Source organism: Notolepis coatsorum, assembly GCF_963971535.1.
Source record: "Notolepis coatsorum genome assembly, chromosome: 18".
Taxonomy (NCBI): Eukaryota; Metazoa; Chordata; class Actinopteri; order Aulopiformes; family Paralepididae; genus Notolepis; species Notolepis coatsorum.
Window position 1 is genome coordinate 52135767 of NC_140182.1, and position 23389 is coordinate 52159155.

Here is a 23389-nt window from a genome sequence, read left to right on the forward strand (position 1 = left end):
CAGGGCCAAACCCCTCTTGATGTGGCTGACGAGCACCTGTTGGACTCGCTGGAGGAGCTCCAGAAGAAGCAGAACGCTGTGAGTAGACCTGCCGTCGCCCCGGGTCACCCGGCAGGACCACATCCTAGCTCACCCACCTGCTCCAAACGTGATGTGATTGACGGCGTTGCAGGGTTAAAGAGTGACGCAAATGTTCTATGTTGTGTTTATGTTCCTCTTTAAGTTACGCACTGAGAGAGAGAAGCGGGCTCCTGTGATTGAGACCAGCCCGCCCATCCCTGTGGCACGCGCAGCGCGCAGGTCAGTGCAGACGTGTTTTTGGTCGTGTTGCGCTTGTGTGTGTGCGCATGCGCATGCATGTGTGTGAGCGCGTCGTCAGCCAGTGCAACACCTAAGCCGAATCCCAGACACAGTTTACCGGTACTTTGCATGCAGGTATGGTGTTACCAGAGCCAGCATTCCTCTGCACCCTTGTTACCTCTATTTGCTGACACTGCAGTGTGATATAGATGGACTGCAAAATAATTTGCCGTTATTTTAAATGTATTTATTAATTTTTTGCCTGGATGGTTTGTTGCTATTAGCCAAACATTTGATCCAGTTTAGCTGAATGTGAAATTGTTTTATTGCACAATCACAATGTCCACTATTATTATGATGCCTTTACAGGAAGTGTGAATAAGTATTAAAAAACCTGCAGGCGTCTGGGTAGTGTAGAGGTCTAAGCACTCGCCTACCACCGCAGAGACCCGGGGTTCGATCCCTGCCAGCGGTACCTCAGGCTTGGTCAGATATTCCACCGGACACATAGTTGTCAGTGTTCACGGGTGGGAAGCTGGTGGGGTATGAGTCCTAGTCGTTACGACTCCTCCTGCCCATTCAGCAGGGAGGAGATCCGGGGGAGATGGCGTGAACCTCTGTGTGCGTTACGCTCTCCCATTGAAACTCCTCACTGTCGGGTGAAAAGAAGCGGCTGGTGACTCCATGTGTATTGGAGGAGGCATGTGGTAGTCTACACCTTCCACAGACCGACAAAGGAGGCATGTGGTAGTCTACACCTTCCACAGACCGACAAAGGAGGCATGTGGTAGTCTACACCTTTCACAGACCGACAAAGGAGGCATGTGGTAGTCTACACCTTTCACAGACAGACAAAGGAGGCATGTGGTAGTCTACACCTTTCACAGACCGACAAAGGAGGCATGTGGTAGTCTACACCCTCCACAGACCGACAGAGGAGGCATGTGGTAGTCTACACCCTCCACAGATAACAAAGGAGGCATGTGGTAGTCTACACCTTTCACAGACCGACAAAGGAGGCATGTGGTAGTCTACACCCTCCACAGACCGACAGAGGAGGCATGTGGTAGTCTACACCCTCCACAGACCGACAGAGGAGGCATGTGGTAGTCTACACCCTCCACAGATAACAGAGGAGGCATGTGGTAGTCTACACCCTCCACAGACCAACAGAGGAGGCATGTGGTAGTCTACACCCTCCACAGACCGACAGAGGAGGCATGTGGTAGTCTACACCCTCCACAGATAACATTTACATTTACATTTAGTCATTTAGCTGACGCTTTTATCCAAAGCGACTTACAAGTTCTGTACGACAAGCCATCAGGAAGGGCACAACTCTATCAGCTGAGTAACAATGTTCATCAAAGTGTTGAGTGCTACAGTGTAGGTTAGTTTATTAGGACAAGTGCATGACAGTATGGTTAGTTAGGGTTAGATTTTCTTTATTTTTTTCTTTTTTTAATTCAGATAATGGTTGAAGAAGTGCGTCTTTAGTCGACAGCGAAAGATTGGACGTGTTTCGGCTGTCCTAACTGGGGTGGGTAGTTCATTCCACCATTGTGGGGCAAGGACTGAGAATAGGCGACTTCTCTTTGATGACCCTCCCGGAGCTTGGATAGGAGTAGGTCTGAGGCGGCCAGAAGATGCAGAGCGTAGGGGTCTTGAGGGTGTGTAGTTAGAGACCATTGACCGGAGGTAGGCGGGAGCAGTTCCCTTTGCCGCACGGTATGCTAGGTCGAGGGCCTTGAAGCGAATTCGTGCAGCAATGGGGAGCCAGTGCAGGTGCCTAAGAAGTGGGGTGACATGGGCCGACTTCGGTAGGTTTGAGATCAGGCGGGCCGCTGCGTTCTGAATGAGTTGAAGAGGCTTAGTGGCAGTGGCCGGGAGGCCAGCGAGCAGTGCGTTGCAGTAGTCGAGGCGGGAGATGACTGTTGATTGGACGAGGAGTTGGGTGGCTTCTTTTGTCAGGAAGGGGCGGATCCTTCTGACGTTGCTCAGGAGGAATCGGCAGGTTCTGGTTGTCGCTGCGATGTGAGCAGAGAAGTTCAACTGGTCGTCGAGGACAACACCAAGGTTCTTGGCGGTCGGGGACGCGGTCACAGCTGCATTCTCGACTGTGATGGAAAGGTCGGTCAGGGGGGAGGATTTGGCCGGCAGGTGGAGCAATTCTGTTTTGCTTAGGTTCAGTTTGAGGTGGTTGGTCGTCATCCAGGCGGAGATGTCGGACAGACATGTGGTAGTCTACACCCTCCACAGACCAACAGAGGAGGCATGTGGTAGTCTACACCCTCCACAGACCAACAGAGGAGGCATGTGGTAGTCTACACCCTCCACAGACCAACAGAGGAGGCATGTAGTAGTCTACACCCTCCACAGACCGACAGAGGAGGCATGTGGTAGTCTACACCCTCCACAGACCAACAGGAGTCATGTGGTAGTCTACACCCTCCACAGATAACATAGGAGGCATGTGGTAGTCTACACCCTCCACAGACCAACAGGAGTCATGTGGTAGTCTACACCCTCCACAGATAACAGAGGAGGCATGTGGTAGTCTACACCCTCCACAGACCAACAGGAGTCATGTGGTAGTCTACACCCTCCACAGATAACAGAGGAGGCGTGTGGTAGTCTACACCCTCCACAGACCGACAGAGGAGGCATGTGGTAGTCTACACCCTCCACAGACCAACAGAGGAGGCATGTGGTAGTCTACACCCTCCACAGACCGACAGAGGAGGCATGTCGTAGTCTACACCCTCCACAGACCAACAGGAGGCATGTGGTAGTCTACACCCTCCACAGACCAACAGGAGTCATGTGGTAGTCTACACCCTCCACAGATAACAGAGGAGGCATGTGGTAGTCTACACACTCCACAGACCAACAGGAGTCATGTGGTAGTCTACACCCTCCACAGATAACAGAGGAGGCATGTGGTACTGTGGTAGTCTACACCCTCCACAGACCAACAGGAGGCATGTGGTAGTCTACACCCTCCACAGATAACAGAGGAGGCATGTGGTAGTCTACACCCTCCACAGACCGACAGAGGAGGCATGTGGTAGTCTACACAACTGAAAAACGACCCACACTGTTCCACCCCAGTTTGTCGACCCCATACTCACTCTAATTGGCTGCCTCATGGAATGATCACTCTCACTGATTGGCTCCTGCATGCCACCTGTTGTTCTGCTCCACCGTGGCCCCCACCCTGCAGGACCTCAATCTCTCGTATGAGCAGCAAGGAGAAAATCTGCCTCCACGAACGGGAGAAGCACCCCCCTCCGGCCCTGCAGAGCAGCCCTGCAGAGGAGGAGGAGGACGAGACCCAGGCGGGACAGACCCAGGCGGGACAGACCCAGCCCCAGACCCAGCCCCAGACCCAGCCCCAGACCCAGCCCCAGGCCAAGGCCTCCAGCAGCTCCAGCTCAGAGGAGGAGAGCGAGTCTGAGAGTGACGCAGAGTCAGGTGAGAGGAGGCGCCGGAGTCTTGACCACGATTAAAATCCAACAAGCCAATTTATTTATTTATTTTTACATCTGAAAGGGGCTGCCATGAAAGGGGCTGCTATGCCGTTACTAATAGGCAGTAGCTGAGAGTGAGATATAAGTCATATTGTGAAACATATATGTTTGTAGGATGGATGGTGGAGATAATCGGGTGTATTTTATTAAATGCTGGTTTTGCTCCACCACAGAAAAGGCCAAAAACCGAGAGATCATCAATAACTTGAACAACAAACGCAACAGCTCCGCCCTCCTTGCTACCTCCCTGTCAACCAGTACGGCAGGAAACCAGGTTAAAAAGGTGAGTAAATATACTTTGCACGACTACATCAGGAGTGGGGATAATACACTGAGAATGTACTATTTTCAGTGGATGTGACCGTAAGGATGGATTCCAAATGAGAGCGCCTGCCCGTCCGTTTTCTGGTTTTCAGCAGGAACCCAGCAAGCCGCCGGCCACCACGGAGGCTCCGGGCTCCTGGAGGACGTCCCTGCGGAAGGCGGGCAGCTCACTGACTCTGGGCTCGGCCGGGGGGCCTGACTCCAGCCAGGAGACCTGCAGAGCTCCAGAGACGGTACTGGGTATGACCCGCTCTGCCTCCAGCCCCCGCCTCAGCTCTGACGCTGACGCCAAGGTAAAAGCACAGCACACAACAGGGCGACAGGGCCCCAATTTCTGCTCATTTTGAAGCTTTGATTGAAATAGTTCCATTGTGAAAAGGGTTTTCATGGAAAAGAACAATTAACCAAACTTCTCCCTCCCTCACAGGAACCCAGGCTCGCCCGAGTGCCGCCCACTCCCACACGGAGGCTTTTCAACATCCCAGACAGCAACCCAGACAGCTCTAGCAGGTGGGCCTGTGCTTCTTGTCTGTTCACATGCTAGCTGAAACCAGAATCTGCTTTTCCCATGTCACCGCATCTGTGCCCTTGTCACCCTGTGTGCCTCTCTCTCAGCTGGCTAAGCCGTAGCTCCTCTTACACCCGGCGCCTCCATAGTCAATCAGGGAGTGATCTCACTAGCTCCAACCCCTCCTTACCTCGCAGGTCAGTCACGCAGCCCACCGCCCCCTTCTGCATGATCCTGCTCTCCCGTGTGTGTGTGTGTGTGTGTGTTCCACAAAAAAAGTGTTCCACAGCTTATTCCATTGTCCTCTTAAAGGAATACTTATTTGCGCATGGCTGTAAATAGAAGTCTTTCTCTCTGCTATGTTTAGTGGGTTGTGTCTTGTTTCCAGCTCATCTTACGGAAGGAGACTGGATGACCCCACGGTGACCTCAGCTACCACGGGAACAAGCTCTGCTGGACTCAGCCGCCTCAACAGTCTAATGGGACAGAGGTACTGGATGCATGTCGTGTGGACCTGTGGGAATGCACAGTGGGACACTTTCCTCATTTTGTCGTACGTGATTGAAAGACACTTGTCCTCAAACCCCACCCCACCCCACACCCCTTTCACTCTCTCCATTCTCTCCCCCCAGACTTGCTCAGGAACAGGAGGAGAAGAAGGAGCAACCCTCCGCCACTCTCACCACCAACTCTGGGACCACGACTACGGGCGAGTCGGAGATCAAACAGAGGCGCAAGTGAGTTGAGACCGACTGGCTGCGTTCCGGCATTTTACCATCACTCTGTTACCGTCTGTTTTATGGGTGTTTTACAGGCTGACCTTTAAACGGCAGGCCCTGTCTGCCCACGCTGGGCTGTGACGTCAACTGAGAGTCTTATCTGTGTCCTGGGCAGGTCCTACCTGACGCCCGTGCGGGACGAGGAGGCCGAGGCCCAGAGGAAGGCTCGCTCCCGACACGCGCGGCAGTCCCGCCGCTCAACTCAGGTACATACGCAGACCGCTAGGAGGAGGAGCAGCATCTCCAGGTCATAGTTTGTTTGTGGACCTCAGAGTATGTGTGTGTGTGTGTGTGTCGGCCTGATGTGTAAGTATCTCATTTGTGCTTCATAACCAGGGCGTAACGCTAACAGACCTGCAGGAGGCGGAGAAAACCATGAAGACGGACAACAAGGGGAGGGAAAAGATGAAGGAGGAGGAGGAGAAGGAGAAAGAGAAGGAGAAAGAGAAGGAGAAAGAGAAGGAGAATGAGAAGGAGAAGGAGGCGAAACAGAAGAAGGGGGAGGAGGGGGTGAGAAATGTATTCAAAAGCCTACGATGGCTGCACTGTTCACACAACTGTTCACGCAACTGTTCATCACTGTTGGAATCTCCTTTTATTCCCCAATTACCATAAATGTGTTAGTGGTGTTAATACAGTAATGTAATATTAGGTATATAGATGTATATAATATCATGGTGTTGTAACAGAGCAACGATACAGTACATACAAGGACGGCAAGACCTCACGTACAGAGCAAAGAGACATACAATAGACCTCTCACACGTACACATCATTATGACAAGACCTCACGTACAGAGCAAAGAGACATACAATAGACCTCTCACGTACACATCATTATGACAAGACCTCACGTACAGAGCAAAGAGACATACAATAGACCTCTCCACGCGTACACAATACACATCATTATGACAATAGCGCATGTACAAAGCAAAGAGACATACAATAGACCTCTCACGCGGCCACAATACACATCATTATGATAAGACCTCACATACAGAGCAAAGAGACATACAATAGACCTATCACGCGGCCACGTCTTTATGACATCATTATGATGATCATTTCCTCCCGCCTATGGCAGAAATTAACGGTCTTTTTCTTTCCCGTTTACCACTAACTTTGTCCTTGAAACTGCATTTGGAGTTAGTGGGAAAATTGCGTTTCACCAAAGGACATGTTTTGTTAGCATAAAAATTTGTTAAAGCCATATTGCTAACCTTAACCCTTTCACTACCACACTACAGAAGGTTAACCTTTCACTACCACACTACAGACGGTTAAACATCTGTAGTGTGGTAGTGAAAGGGTTCACCTTCTGTAGTGTGGTAGTGAAAGGGTTAACCCTTTGTCGTGTGGCAGTGAAAGGGTTATCCTTCTGTAGTGTCGCAGTGAAAGGGTTAAACATTTGGTAGTGTGGTAGTGAAAGGATCAAATTACCGGATGTTGCAGAGAATGCACTGACGTCAGGTGACTTGATCTGCGATGCTAAACTAGTTTTTGCAAATACATTTTTTTTTAACTGTCGCTTAAAATTTTTAAATGACCAGAGAGAGATGTATATCAGAAGGCTTTGTTCATGGGAACCACAGCTGCATGGACCACAGACGAAGCTAGGAGCCATCTATTAATAGTCCATTCATTTTCCTTTAGCTGCAGCAAAGACTGAAGACTCTGGAGAAACCAGAAAATACGTCACCCGTGAGAGGTCTATAGACTATACATAACACTCCACGTACCATATATACATAACACTCCACGTACCATATATATATATATGTGTGTGTGTACTGACACCCTTTTCACACCGTGGCACAGTGTACAGTTGCAGCTGTAGAGTAGATATACGTGATATGATGCTTTCACCACAGGGACTTAAACAGACTAAACCGTGTCAACAGGAAGTGAGCTGGAGGTCTCGTATCGCCAGCCTCCAGAAGTCTGACCTGCTGGGCCTCACCCAGCCTGCCGGCAGCACACGGCCTCAGACCTCCGACAGGAGAGGTGAGTGTCTCTCTCTCTCTCCCTCCCACCCTATCGATCGATCGATGCACCAATCAAGCTTAATTTATATAGCACATTTTATACAGTTACTTACAAGGCAATATGCTACCAAAAGAGAAGGTATTTAAAAGGATCTTAAAGGATCAATCTTTTTTTAATCTCGAAAGATCATTGAGAGCAAGCTCTCATTTACAATGACGTCGAGAGGTACAATACATAATACAAAAACAATTATAGAAACAGAAAAGTCAATCAATTAAACAATTTAAATGAATTCAAACAACTACAGACTGAGGTGAAATGGTTGGCTATTATAGATTTAAACTGACCAATGGATACTGAAGTATTGACTTTTAAGGTGCTTTGCAAAACAGTGATCAGTGATAATGAGGGTAATACAATTATGCAAAAAAAAGGGGAGGGGGCACGGCTAAAATGTCTTAAGCCTGTGTTTAGATCTCAACAGTCTGTCCTCCACTGTTCAGCAGGGCTTTGGGCCACAGCGACATGAGTCCATCAGTTTCACACGCTAACTATTGACATCTGAGTTCCACCCGTGTTGTGTGCTTGTTTCCACGCCTTCGACGCAGCGTCTTGGTGCCACAGCAGGCTAGCGTGCATACCGCATATTTGTGACATCACAGGTTCAAGGGGCAACTTGTGAACTTTGTCACACGCCCTCCCATCTGTCCTTTTCACTCCACCAAATACCTAACAACGTAGAGGCTTGAACCTACGACGTGAAGCCCCCAAAGCTAGTTCAGGCGGTCGACTCGAGTGGCGCGTCTGCTGGCCTATCACAGCGGTCGGCTCACACAACGTCACCTAATAGGGAGGTCTGTTTAAACGGCGAGTTCCTCGTCTCGTTCTCTTGGCCTCCCTGCCTCCTCTGTGCTTCGTGCTGCTGCTGCTGCTGCTGCTGCTTGCTCATGTGTTTGACTCCCACCACCCCAGCATCCACCTGTGGGCTCTGTTTCTCTGTGATCCAAGAAAGTCATGCCTTTATATGGTTCCCCCAAGGGGGGGGGGGTTGTAATTGATCACTCCCTGCTCTTATGTTTGGCTGGCTTTAAATGATTCTTCACAAGGAGTGATACATTTAAAAAAATATATATATATATTTAAACAGCCGTCTGACTCAACTGATATATATGCCTTTTAAGTAATATATATATATTGTAAAATACATGATTGGTTGTAAGGGCTTTAACAATGTAACCCAAGCGATTCATTTAGGCAACAATTCGGCGTCATATAGAATCTTATTAGTTAACAGCATCGTATTCATAAATACATTAAACAGATCAACATACATTAAATACAGTGAAAAAAGAGAGAGCTGTTTGGTGTTAAGTACATGGTGGAGGCAGTAAAACCCTGTACAGACTGTATTTTCTGATTCATAGTCATATTCTCCTGCCAGCTGCTGTTCCTAAGGATTGGGACGTGCAGGTTTCCTGTATTTCTTTCCATGCATAAATTACACCCGACCGTGCGTAAAAAGTACAAGGAGGTATTAATCACTTACTGTACTCTCTCGTTCCTATTTGATTTGCTCAAACCTGGTCGACCTGCGTTATTTAAATGTATTTTCCCTGATCGGTCAAAGATTGACGGTGCAGATCGAGATCAAAGTTTAAAGGAACACGCCAACATTATGGGAAGACAGAGTCAGACAAGAAGATAGATACCAATTTCCGCATTTGGTAGAAAAGTATCTGGCTGCGAGCTAGCCTAGCTTAGCACAAATTAATGGAAGCGGATACGGACCAGTTAGCCTAGCTTAAAACTTCAAACGCACAGAGAGGGAATTGGTATCTATCTTCTTGTCTGACTCTGGAGAAGACTGTAAGCACATTTCCCATGATGTTGGCGTGTTCCTTTAAGCCAGACCTGGGCATTGTACGGCCCGCGGGCCGTATCCGGCCTGCGGGATGATTCTGACCGGCCCGCGAAAGATTACATGATAATAAAAAGATCTTTTTTTTTTCTTTTTTTTTTCACTTTTTTCTTTTCATGTCAACGTTCACACGCACAATATACGCTTACCTAGGATTTTACTTGATTCAACAACAAAGCAGTCGGGGCAAGCCGAAAAAGGTGGAAAGTGTGGTTATTTGAAGTTTGGATTTCTTTTTTCACAACTGAGGTAGGTAGATTACATTTTTAGAGACTAAAGTACAGAAAAAAGGTACCGTTGGGTACCGGTATCAATTCACAGGTACCGGTACCGTATCGGTTCAAATGTGAACGGTACCCATCCCTACTGGACACACAACTGCAGGGCAAGGGCATTTTTGCTCATGAAATGCATAGCCATGTGAAAGCCTTCATGACAAAGTTGCAATTAATTTCAAGGCAACTAGGCAGCAACAATCTCAAACACATGAAAACCCTGAAAGAAGTCAAACCATCAGCTGATCACCGGCACAGGTACTCATCCATGTTGGGAGCACTGCATGATGAATTTTCAAGGCGTTTTCAAGATTTCAAAAAGGTTGAGGATGAAATGCATCCGGTTTCCTCTCCCTTTACCTGCAGTGTTGATAGTGCACCCACTGATGTTCAGCTTGAACTCATTGACCTGCAGTCTGATTCACTACTGAAAGAGCACTTTAAGTCAGCATCACTGCTAGAGTTCTACTCTGCTCTCAAGGAGGAGAACTTTCCAAACATGAGGAGACATGCTCAGAAGATGTTGGTTCTCTTTGGATCCACCTATATGTGAACAGACATTCTCAGTCATGACGTTTACCAAGCCCAGGTACAGATCCTCTCTCACTGATGAACATCTGGCAGCTGTGCTTCGCATCTCCACCTCAGACATGCAACCTGACTTTGATGGACTTGTCAAAGCTCAACAGAGACTGGATTTATCACACTGAATGAAAAAAAAAGAGCTGAAGAACACTAAAATGTGGAAATATAACTATAAATAATAAGTGAAATGGGACACTTGATCTTTTTTTTTTCTTTTTTTTTGCACAGTTCTGAAAACATTAAATGTTTAATATAGGCATGTAAAGTAAAAAAGGCTACTGGGACACTTTTCTTTACACAGTTCAGTGACATGTCTTGTTTATTTTGGCTATAAGATGATGTGATGTCTTTAGAAAGCTAAGAAAATCCTTGTTTCAATAGTATATGAAACTCAAAATAATAACTATTTGTATAGCACTTTTTCATACATGCCCTTTGTTATTAATGTTTCACATTTTGTTTATCATTTTGGAAATAAATTCTATTTGAATAAATGATATTTTTGAAAGCTAACCTCACCTTTTAATTGCCAAATAATAACATACACTCTTACCAGGGGTCAAAACAATGCCATTTACTGCTTTTTATATAGAAATAAAATGTATATTATGCATAAGTGAGTTTGGAATTTTGGCCCGGCCCTCCAACATATTTTCAGTTGCTCATTCGGCCCCCCGGGAAAAATAATTGCCCACCCCTGCTTTAAGCCATTGGTTTGTATTATACTAAGACCCAAGATGACGATCAAGAAGAGTTCTGCCTGACGCCAGGTCTCCTTGGACGACACGATATCATGACGCTTCTCCTCCATTTACTTGCTGTTCTCCTAAATATCTCTTGACCAGAGGGCTGTTTTACTGGTGTGTGCTGTGGTGCGAGAGTTGCGTCTCTACTGTAACATTCTACTCTCGATAAATATGATCAGTCTTATACAAGATTGTCAGTCTTTACAGACCGGCGCCGCAGGATTCACACATTATAATTGATCACAACAGAGTTATTTGCGTCCTCAGCTATTTTCTCCTTGGCCCTCGGAGTCGGGTAGTGATTTGTGGTCTACTGTTGTCCCAGACACCGACACAGGGAGAGTGAGACGGAGCGCTGGGCCAGGGAGAGCAGGGAGAGGAGACGAGCTCGAGCCAGGAGGAGATCTCAGAGAACCGGGGAGGTGAGGAGGACATGGGGACTGGCCGTGGTTTTAACCTGACATTGAAAGGTCTCTCTCCTTTTCATGTACTTGACTTGACTTGACTTGACTCTCTCTCGCTATCTCTCTCGCGCTCTCTCTCGCTATCTCTCTCGCTATCTCTCTTTCTCTCTCTCTCTCTCTCTCTCTCTCTCTCTCTCTCTCTCTCTCTTCTCTCTCTCTCTCTCTCTCTCTCTCTCTCTCCTCTCTCTCTCTCTCTCTCTCTCTCTCTCTCTCTCTCTCTCTCTCTCTCTCTCCTCTTCTCTCTCTCTCTCTCTCGCTCCATCAACGAGTATTCAGGCAGTGGGCTGGATCCACAGGTGTGTTTGTATACATATAGGTGTGCAATGCATGCTAAGGCTGTTTAGAGTTCAAAGTGAATTGACCTATCTCAAACCCTGCTCTCTTTTCTTGATCCTCCAATCACAACTGTTGCTTCCCCTGTTGTCGACATCTCTTGCATCAAATGCCGTTCATTTACTGTTTACCAGTGTAATATTTACAAATATGCTTTGGGTCGATAATAAGCGTGGTTGTCCTTCATCATAGTTGCATTCATTTCTAAGAGTAATGATGTGGGAAATGCAAATGTACAGTGAGCGTTCAATTAAATGGACTATTCCATTTAACAGATACAATTCTTATGACTAATGGGATGTGGAATATGGTAATCTATACTATCCCCAGACTGACAGAGGAGGCATGTGGTAGTCTACACCCTCCCCAGACTGACAGAGGAGGCATGTGGTAGTCTACACCCTCCCCAGACCGACAGAGGAGACATGTGGTAGTCTACACCCTCCCCAGACCGACAGAGGAGACATGTGGTAGTCTACACCCTCCCCAGACTGACAGAGGAGGCATGTGGTAGTCTACACCCTCCCAAGACCGACAGAGGAGACATGTGGTAGTCTATACTCTCCCCAGACTGACAAAGGAGGCATGTGGTATTCTACACCCTCCGCAGACTGACAGAGGAGGCATGTGGTAGTCTACACCCTCCCCAGACTGACAGTAGGGCATCATGTGGTAGTCTATACTCCCCAGACTGACAAAGGAGGCATGTGGTAGTCTACACCCTCCCCAGACTGACAGTAGGGCATCATGTGGTAGTCTATACTCCCCAGACTGACAGTAGGGCAACACGACAACCAGGATGGGAATTAAGAAAGGATGGAAGGGAGCTAAGAAAATGCATGTGTGTACGCATGTCTGTCTGTCTGTCTGTCTGTCTGTCTGTCTGTCTGTCTGTCTGTCTGTCTGTCTGTCTGTCTGTCTGTCTGTCTGTCTGTCTGTCTGTCTGTCTGTCTGTGTCTACTTGTCGTCTATATGGACTGTGACCTGGGATAGTGACTATTAGTTTAATAATGCATGTTTTTTTTTCTTTCCTGTGAACAGACCGACCGAAAAACGGGCTCCAGGTATGGATCCTTGCCTGTCTGTCTTGTGTGTGTTATTAGCTCATTCTGCATATTGGCTCTGATAGCAGTATCTCTGACCTCTGTTCCTCTGGGCCCCGCAGGTCTGATACATCCTGTAACGACTGTATCCTGGGAGGAGGCTCTGAGACCAAGGACTATAAGAAGGTAGGTTGACAGGACTGAACTGAGCCCATATTCATTTGATATGATTTTTGATTTAGGTGCTCGTTGCCAAGGCACAGCATATTCAGTGCTTTGTTAGTGGGCAGCCCCATACACACACCTTCTGCAGGAACCCCGTTCAGTGCTTTGTTAGTGGCCAGCCCCATACACACACACACACACACACACACACACACACACACACACACACACACACACACACACACACACTATTAGCGTTAGGTGAATGGAACTTCATTTAATAGGCAGTAGAAGGTATAGTGCTGGTGATGATTGTGTTTATGACACACACACACACACATGCACATACACACGCATACACATTTTCATAGCCCTATGCTCACAGCCGCACACACACACTCACAGCCACACACACACTCACCGCCCCATAATGCTATTTTCACTAGGAAGAGACTGCACCATTATGATTAGGTGAAATGTGATGTAATGGTGAGACAAATAATTGGTTACAGAATGGATCTGAATAATGACTGAATTAACTAAGCTGTAGAGCAGCGGTTCTCAAACTACGGGTCGCGACCCAAAGTGGTGTCGTGGGTAGGTGACAGTGGGATCGCATTGGCAACTCAAGAGAAAAGCCGACCCAACTCGGATCGAGTTTTCCACCTGGCAGCTGTGTGTATTTGCCATGCATCGCCCCTACATCAACGGAGGCCGACACACAGTATTCCAATACACATCTCACTACATCCTGCGCATGTAATCACGGAGGCCACGTCTGGTCTTTTGTGAGTCAATGTGTACTCAGATATTTGTGATCGGCACTGTCTCGTAGTCGTAATTAAAGCACTTCCAGGGGGGGTGGGGAGGGGGGGGACTTCCAGGCCAAGCATATAAAGCTGATTTGATTAATTTAGGACAGGTATTGTAACCTGGACACTCGCAATGGATACGTTTGTTGTCAGAAGCGGTGCCGGTTGGCCGTGTGTTCCAAATGCTGACGAAAGAAAGTTGGAATCTACAGTAGTAGCGACACCAGTACTACTAAAACGAAACGGAGTAAAAGACAAGTAAATTACAGCGTCACTTGGTAACTAGACATGCTGAATTTAAAATGGAACCGCTAGCTTTCTTTTAGAAGGAAGAAACGATTTTGGAGCAGAGAAAACTGTGCTGAAAATGGTCAAGAAAATAGGACTACATGCTTCGTTTATTATTATTATCTAGCCGACATCTTTGACCAACTCAATGCGTTGAATCTGGGACTACAAGGTCACGACACAGACCTGTTTGGACTGACGGTTCAAATGGAGAGCTGGGTGGCACTCCAGGATAATCAGCAGAGATTTTGGGGTATTTACTCTGCTTGATGGCTTTTTGGAGGAACAGAATGTTGCAAAAAATTATTTGAAGCCCATCATCTGTAGCCACATAGAAGGGCTCATTGAACAATTTCGGAACTATTTTCCTGAACAATTTGGACAACTTGATCCAAGATCCGTTCATTAGGCATGACGCAACAGGCTGTCAGACACAGATCATTTCGTGTGATGAGCTACTGAAAGTCAAGTTCACTGGAGAGGCCCTCGCAAAGTTCTGGATATCAGTCCAGAACAAGTAGGCTATCTAGTGTTGTGTAATGCTGCGCTGAGAAAGCTTGCCATGTATCATGGAACTGTTCAAATGTACAAGGTCACCCTTCCCATTAAGTCAAATTTTGTTTTATTCTTTTTATTCTTTATTCTTCATTATTAAAAAATATATATTTTCTTGAAAAGCACTTGTGAACGCATTTTCTTTTCTTTTTTATTATGTTCTGGCAACATATTTTGGCTAAATATGCCTTGTTTTATTAATGTGTATACCGAAACAATTCCATTGCTTTTGTTGATAATATTCATTAATTTAATTGATAACATAGTGCTGTAATTAAATGTTCTAATACATATGCATGATCAAGTTCAACAACGTGTGCTTTTATTTTGATACTCCTTATTTCCATGTTGAAATTACGCGATTTAGTGTGGGGTCGCCAACTTCCAAATTCCTAAATAAAATGGGGTCATGGTATAAAAAGGTTTGAGAACCCCTGCATAGAGGGTATGCTACTACTGGTGTAGATGTTGTTGATGTCTGATGGAGGAGGAGGCTGGAGGTCAGAGGAGAACCAGGGGTGGAGGAGACTCAGTGGGGGTTAGGTTTGTGTAGGGCTGGGCAGCTTCTTCAGATATAGAGTGGTAGAGATGGAACGGAGGTGTGGTAGAGGGGGAACGGTGGAATAGTTGAGGTGTGGTAGAGATAGAATGGAGGTGTAGCTGAGGTGTGGTAGAGATGGAACGGTGGTGTAGCTGAGGTGTGGTAGAGATGGAACATAGATGTACAGTAGCTGAGGTGTGGTAGAGATGGAACGGTGGTGTAGCTGAGGTGTGGTAGAAATGGAACAGTTGTGTAGCTGAGGTGTGGTAGAGATGGAACAGGAATGTACAGTAGGTGTGGTAGAGATGGAGCATAGATGTACAGTAGCTGAGGTGTGGTAGAGATGGAACATAGATGTACAGTAGCTGAGGTGTGGTAGAGATGGAACAGTTGTGTAGCTGAGGTGTGGTAGAGATGGAACAGTGGTGTACAGTAGCTGAGGTGTGGTAGAGATGGAACAGTGGTGTACAGTAGCTGAGGTGTGGTAGAGATGGAACAGTGGTGTACAGTAGCTGAGGTGTGGTAGAGATGGAACGGAGGTGTAATTAAGGTGTGGTAGAGATGGAACAGGAATGTACAGTAGGTGTGGTAGAGATGGAACATAGATGTACAGTAGCTGAGGTGTAGATGGAACAGTTGTGTAGCTGAGGTGTGGTAGAGATGGAACAGTGGTGTACAGTAGCTGATGTGTGGTAGAGATGGAACAGTGGTGTACAGTAGCTGAGGTGTGGTAGAGATGGAACAGTGGTGTACAGTAGCTGAGGTGTGGTAGAGATGGAACGGAGGTGTAGTTAAGGTGTAGCTGAGGTGTGGTAGATGTAGTATTTCCTCTTTACGGAGACAGTTGGAAGTTAAAGGGGGAGACAGAGTAAGGATCTGATCCCAGGTCAGCGAGGGTCTTAACCACTACACCTCCAGAACTAAGGTTAACTCCATATACAGGCAGAAAGTAACATAACTCATCAAATGGAGAAATGTCCAACTGTGCTACTGTACAGTATTCTATACATGGAGAGAGAGAGAAATTCCCCCAGCCAGCAAACTCATATTTCTTCACGGTAATATAGCATACAGTATTATTTATTTGGTGCTTTGAAGTCTCAACTCTAATAGAAGCTGCCTCGTGTTTTCAGTCGTGTTTTGGAGCTCACAAGTGTTTTTAAGTACTGCTGGCACACCTGTTATTTGTTACTTATCGCATTCATTCTGTTTGTGTGTGTGTGCCTGTGTGTGTGTGTGTGTGCCTGTGTGTGTGTGCCTGTGTGTGTTGTATGCACGTGCTAGCTGTTTGAGGAGGTGTCCAGAGAGAACAGCCAGCTCCAGTCTCAGCTCCAGGAGACCCAGAGGATCGTCTCTCAGACCAGGATGGACCTAGACAAGGCTACACAGGTGACACACACAAGAGATGTCCAACACACACACACACACACACACACACACACACACACACACACACACCACACACTGATACCATCCTTTCCCCTGAATCTAGTATTAGACTCGGAAGCACTTTATAGGACGAACGCGGTGACTTGCTAAAGAGCTGATGGTGGTGACAGTAGTGCGGAGGAATGTCAACAACTTAAGTCCCACTGTGTGAACGGCACACATGGTGCAGTGTGACCACAGGAGCTCATAAACCACTGTGACAGCGTGACTAAACAATAGACGGTAGACTATAGATATCACTCTCCATATATAGTATGCATTCAGGACCACGCACCGGCACATCAGCAGCACGGCAGCTGCTGGAGGAGTCGTAGTAGGGAGCGTCCTGTCGTGCGTCAGAGGAGATGAAGAGATGATGGAGAGGCAGCGAAGGCAAAGCTTTGGTTTTGATCATCCGACCTTCATAATTAACAGACGGGTCTTCTAGCGGCCATGTTAAAATGTATGTTAAAGTACAGTATTATTTATTCATTCATTTATAATTATTTTGTGCTTAATATTATTTGCTCTTCGTGTTTTGAAGGTGTGAGGGAAGTGGGTGTCCTGGGATTGGGGAGGTGGGTGGGAGATCTTGAGTGGGGAGGGTGGTTGAACTGGGGCAGTAGGGGGGTGGTAGGAAGGGGGAGGGTGGTAGGAAGGGGGAGGGTGGTGGGATGGGGGAGGGTGGTTGAACTGGGGCAGTAGGGGGGTGGTAGGATGGGGGAGGGTGGTTGAACTGGGGCAGTAGGGGGGTGGTAGGATGGGGGAGGGTGGTTGAACTGGGGCAGTAGGGGGTGGTAGGATGGGGGAGGGTGGTTGAACTGGGGCAGTATGGGGTGGTAGGATGGGGGAGGGTGGTTGAACTGGGGCAGTAGGGGGGTGGTAGGATGGGGGAGGGTGGTTGAACTGGGGCAGTAGGGGGGTGGTAGGATGGGGGAGGGTGGTTGAACTGGGGCAGTAGGGGGTGGTAGGATGGGGGAGGGTGGTTGAACTGGGTCAGTAGGGGGTGGTAGGATGGTTGAACTGGGGCAGTAGGGGGTGGTAGGATGGGGGAGGGTGGTTGAACTGGGGCAGTAGGGGGTGGTGGGATGGGAGTGTTGTGGGTGTACATGTTTAATTTTCTTAAAATGTATTATAAAGTACCGTATGTACATTAACAAAATATGTCAATAAACAGATTTATAAAATATATATATATATTCGAGGACCAGTCTGGTGTGGTGATTAACCTACCTTCAATCTATCTCCTTGTTAGCTTGCACTACCAAAAGAAAGTAAAATACATGTGCTGATTAATAAACAAGCTGAAACTCATATTTAGACGTGTATGGTCCTTTTATTAAATTGAGATAATTCAAGGCTCGACCATTGATTCCGGTCAATGGTCTCTAACTACATGTGACAGATCGTATGTTACTCCTTCTGCGTTGTGTTAAATGTCAATGCCCCGAGGGAGTTTCGAACACAGGTCTCCCACGCCGTGGGCGACAACATAGACCGCTGCACTAAGAGGTGAATTCACTCCTGGGTACCGTATCTGTGTCTATTAACCCTGTTATGGGGAAGTGAGTTTAACTCGCAGCCCGCTTACTGCCACAGTCACTTCACAACACACACGTTCATCGTGACTGTGGATATTACTCACGGACCTCCGTTACATACACACCCTCAAGACCCCTACGCTCTGCATCCCCTGGCCGCCTCAGACCCACTCCTATTCGAGCTCTGGGGGGTCATCAAAGCAAAGCAGGCTATTCTCTGTCCTCGCTCCATATGGTGGAATGAACTTCCCACCACAGTCAGGACAGCCTAAACCCGGCCAATTTTCAGCGGGCGAAAAACATTCAAACATGATCTGTAATTTTTAAATAAACGACTAACCTTCTTACAGTCTTTTGTTATTATGTGCTTTGCTACTAAGTAATCTACTGTGCCTATAGTCCTATACTACTACCTACTATGCTAATATGTCTATACTACTAGGCTCTCAGAGTGTAGCACTCAAGTTCGGCACTGTTTGATGAACAATATCACCCTTCCTGTACCCTTCCTGCTGACTTGTTGTACAGAACTTGCTTTGGATAAAAGTGTCAGCTAAAAGACTGTAAATTGTAAAAGATTATTACAGATGTTTATTGTCACTTGGGTTATACAAGTTATACAACCGTTGTTCGTCCCGACAGAGACAGGAGCGCTTCAGTGACTGCTCGGCCATGCTGGAGCTGGAGAAGAAGGTGAGTGTCACTACTTACCACTCCTAGAAATGACTGGGATGTGTTGCTTATACTGCTACTCCACCACCACCACCCCCACCTCCACCACCGCTTTCTGACTACACTCTCTCTCTCTCTCTTTCTGTCTTGTCTCTTCACTCACTCCACTTCTCTCTCTCTCTTCCCCCCCCCACCCCACTCCTCTCCTCTCCTCTTCTTTTACTACTTCATATTCTCTCTATCCACCCCACCGCCATGTCTTCCCGGGTGTTAGGAGCGGAGGATGTTAGAGCGGCGTGTGGCGGAGCTTGAAGAGGAGCTAAAGGTGAGAAGAGATCATGAGAGAGAGAGAGGGAGAGAGGGAGAGAGAGAGAGAGAGAGAGAGAGAGAGAGCTTAGAGAGAGAGAGAGCTTCCCAGCCACAGACACTTTGCATGCTCATGCTTGATTAGCCTGCTATAGCCTGGGCAGATCACCAGTGTTGTGGCACTACACCATAGCATCAGATTGGAAGCAGATGCTCTCATTACAAGTCCTCCATAGACCTCTCAAGGGGTGTGTGTTGGTGTTGTACTCTGTAGACGGTTTAACGCAATTCCACCGTCTATGATGTCACCCTCCTTCGTAGGGCCTTCTGCATGCCTGTATGTCACAGCCTGCTGAACGGCTCTGCCAGAGAGACGAAATGTTTACCAAATCTGGACATCCGCGACCAAATTAGTTTGAAAGATGATGCAGCTATAACTTTGAATTGGGTGTATGATCATGAATAACCAAAAATGAAGCGCGTCGGAACATTTATGAGTTATGCAGTAATGTAGTTATTAGTAAAGTAAACAGACTATAGTTTTATGTATTTTCTACATAAGGAAACCGTACCTTTATAGCCTATATTTATCGTTGTTTCAATGGACACAGTGAATAAACAAGGCTGTACAGACACTGTGAAATTCAATTATTTAACTTTTTATGAAAGAGACTAAAGAATATGGGGGGAACAATATTATAATATTATTTATTCAATATGTTAAGGGAAAATAATGAGTAAAGGTAGCACCGGTTAGTTTACTTCCTGTTTGGGTGGAGAGGTGGACAGTGTCCACCTCAGTGGAGCGCAAGTGGAACATCGTCCTACTCTCTGCGTAGGACAATACTATAATACTTTATCTTGTTTCCATAAGTTCTCATCCATATCCCTTCAGCTGTCAACCTTAATATTTGTTTGCTATATTAAACATACTTATTGACCTTCCTTTGGTTATTTGAGAAATACATTTGCAGTCAAATAAATACAGGTTAACAAAAAAGGAAGAAGAAGCTTTATCTTAAAGGTGCTGTAAGTGGTATTATTTTGTTAAAATAAGTGCTAAGTAGCTCTACATTCCGACAGCCACCAATAATATAGAGTGGTATAGAGCAGTGGTTCTCAAACTACGGGTCGCGACCCAAATTGGGGTCGCGGGTAGGTGACAGTGGGGTCGCGCATTGGCAAGTAAAAAATAAAATCATAATACAAATAAGATATTTGTTCTGGCAACATATTTTGGCTAAATATGCCTCGTTTTATAAATGTGTATGATAACATAGTGCTGTAATTAAATGTTCTAATAAATATGCATGATCAAGTTCAACAATGTGTGCTTTTATTTTGATATTTGTTAATTCCACGTTTGAAATTATGCGATACATTAAGTGTGGGGTCCCCAAAAAAATCCTAAATAAAATGGGGTCGCGGTATTAAAAAGTTTGAGAACCCCTGGTATAGAGTGTGAGGTCTCCCAGTCCCTCCACTCTGCAGTAAACGGAAAATCTATTTTCTGGTATCCTGTTCCCACTTTATCCAATCAGGAGAGAGAACCCTAGATATTTTTTACTTATTTGCTTACTGCACTGGCAGATTATTTTACTAGTTTCAAGCACATATTTGCTTAAAACTAGTTTTAATTTCTTATTTTTTAGTGGATATAGTGGGAACAGGATACCAGAAAATGTATTTTCTGTTTACTGTAGAGCGGAGGGACTGGGAGACCATGAACCAAACACTCTATATCAGTGATGGCTGTCAGAATGTAGAGATATTATTTTAACATGTAGACAAGTTATGTTAACAAAAAATACCACTTACAGCTCCTTTAAATGACAAATAAGAAAGCAAAACTGAAATTGAGATTCAACTTTAGTTATGTTTAAAAGGTGTTCTTCTTCATGCATCTGTTTCAAACTCACACTTTCTTTCACCACCAGGTCCTGGGTGACTTGAGAACCGACAACCAGCGTCTTAAAGATGAAAACGGAGCGCTGATCCGTGTCATCAGCAAGCTCTCCAAATAGACGGAAAGAGGGAGAGACGCAAAGAGTAAGCAGGGAACCCCCCTCCTTCCATCCCCCCGCACGCCCCTATCCCCCCCCCGGTCCCTCCCTCCACATTCTTCCCAGTGCCAAAGAGAGAGAGAGAGGGAGAGGAGGGGGGGACAAGAAGCAACAGAATGTCATACGCAAAATGAGCACCATAGCTTGACTTGATTGATGACCCTCTATAGTCCCGACCAATCGGAGAGTGGCTTACGTGTGCTTTTCTAATGCCCACTCCAGACCGCGAGACCTAGAGTACGGCGTGGAAGGCCTGGAGCTACGGTCCGAGGCTCCTGCAGTAGCAACATTGACACTTGACAACGGCCTAATGCCCACGGCTTGTGAGACACGGAGAAAAAACCACACAATCTACGACTGTGCACCGGGGGGATCACTAAACATGCACATACATTCCTACGCGTGCATCACACACATCCTCGATGCACATTCCACAAGCCCAAGGCAACTTGGCCCCTATAGTTCCCACTTATTTATTATTTTCTTTTGTTGTTGACCACATTCACGCAACATATTCACCAATTTACCCCCACCGACTAACTAACAACCCCATCCCCCACTGTAGTCTTGACCACAATGTATGCACTAAAAAGGTTTTGGTGTAGTTCATCACGTTAACTTGGGTTTCACACCGTTTCTTCTCAAAACAGTAAAGCGGGTTCTGAAAACACGTTTCCGCCTCTTTTTTTTGTCGTTACGTTCACCGATCGGTGTCGGTGAACTCGGGGGGAGGGAGACCATGAAGAGACCATGAAGCTCCGTCTGGTAGTTTCATTCCACACACCAGTGTTTGAACTCACCTACCTCTCCACCAACGCACTTCCCCACATTTTGAGTTTGTGACCACAGACACACTCCATGCTCTTCTAATGACCGCAGCACTTTACTCCGCAAAGCAATAACAGATCTGTGAGGCTTCGCCTGTTCCTCCGTACGAGTAATCCTGTTCAGAGCGGCGTCTCCTCCTCTCAGCCACCTGTCTCGAGGCAGGTAAGGGGGGTGGTCACTGCAGAGCTGAAGGTCAAAGGTCATTGCACAATATAGGAATTACTGTTCTGTAAAAGCCTATTATGCTATGCATTGTTTTTAATTATTACCATTGGTATCATGATAAAGATATTATTTTCGTATTTTTTCATTGTCTGATGTCAATCCCTCCCTTTTGCAAGGGAACACGGTTATGTGTATTATACATGTGTATAAATAATATTAGTCTTGAATAATAACCTTCTGAAATGAAGTTTCATGTAGTCCTCTTCCTTCACATGTTGGTTTTCTAATATATTAAATGGATGTCAGCACCTAATAAAGAAAGTGTGTGAGTTTGTAGCCACAGACTGGTTTTTATGTATGTGTGTGTGTGTATATTAGGGGTGTAACGATGCAACCTCACAACGATTAATTTCGATTACGATTATTCAGGCAACGATTCAATGCATCATGAAATCTCTTCATTTGACCACGATTCGATACATTTTCTATCAGTTAATTCCCCAAAAAATGTTGAATACACAAATGTGGCTGGGCGAACTGATTCACTCAGCATGAATGGACTATAGGTCAATAAAAACAATAAAACAAATATTTTTCTATTTAGATTATAATCGATTCTAACATTTTCAAATCGATGCAGTTGAATCGTCACATTAGAATCGATGCATTTCGATTAATCGATGCATCGTTACACCCCTAGTATGTGTGTGTGTGTATATTTTTTATTTATTTATTTGCTATGTAAACCAGTTCTTTGCAGCAGGTGTTGCATTGATAGTATTACATTCTTGTAGGGATGTGCCAATACTACCTTTATCTAATTCCTGTTTTAGCCTGGTTTAAGTTTGTTTGTTTGTTTATTTACCCAGGGACAGTGCACATTAATGAACATCTTCCGTTTTCCACATCAATGTAAATGTGCCAGATTTTTGCTAATTATCTAGTTTCCATCTGTAGTCCCTGCCTACCATGCATGTCTTTATGGTATCAGACTTATATACTTACCTCTAGTCTATATATACCTTATGTACTGGGGAATCTATACATGATTCTTATCCATCATCACCACATCATGCACACATGACTAATTGTGAATGCAATGCACAAGTTGAAGTTAAATATTATATACTCTATGTATTTTACCAGACGGTACCATATAACCATCCTAGGACATACTTGCTGCTCCTCGGAGTGTCTGAGAGAGTCATTAATCTGCTCGGTGTTGTGATTT

The 23389-nt window shown here is 46.0% G+C and overlaps 1 protein-coding gene across 1 annotated transcript in view; it reads left to right on the forward strand.

Moving 5' to 3' along the window:
• Positions 1-22494, forward strand: part of LOC311245363 (protein phosphatase 1 regulatory subunit 12A) — a 35312-nt gene extending 12818 nt beyond the window's left edge. The window contains 21 exon segments of the mRNA XM_084335206.1: positions 4-78; positions 224-300; positions 3524-3774; positions 4004-4113; positions 4247-4447; positions 4582-4664; positions 4770-4859; positions 5051-5152; positions 5295-5399; positions 5557-5647; positions 5778-5951; positions 7346-7448; positions 11280-11292; positions 11295-11376; positions 11688-11714; positions 12793-12815; positions 12917-12980; positions 16440-16544; positions 18767-18817; positions 19071-19121; positions 21040-22494. Coding sequence (XP_084191332.1) covers positions 4-78; positions 224-300; positions 3524-3774; positions 4004-4113; positions 4247-4447; positions 4582-4664; positions 4770-4859; positions 5051-5152; positions 5295-5399; positions 5557-5647; positions 5778-5951; positions 7346-7448; positions 11280-11292; positions 11295-11376; positions 11688-11714; positions 12793-12815; positions 12917-12980; positions 16440-16544; positions 18767-18817; positions 19071-19121; positions 21040-21126 — 1965 coding nt within the window. The 3' untranslated portion in view covers positions 21127-22494.
• Positions 22495-23389: the final 895 nt, after the last annotated feature.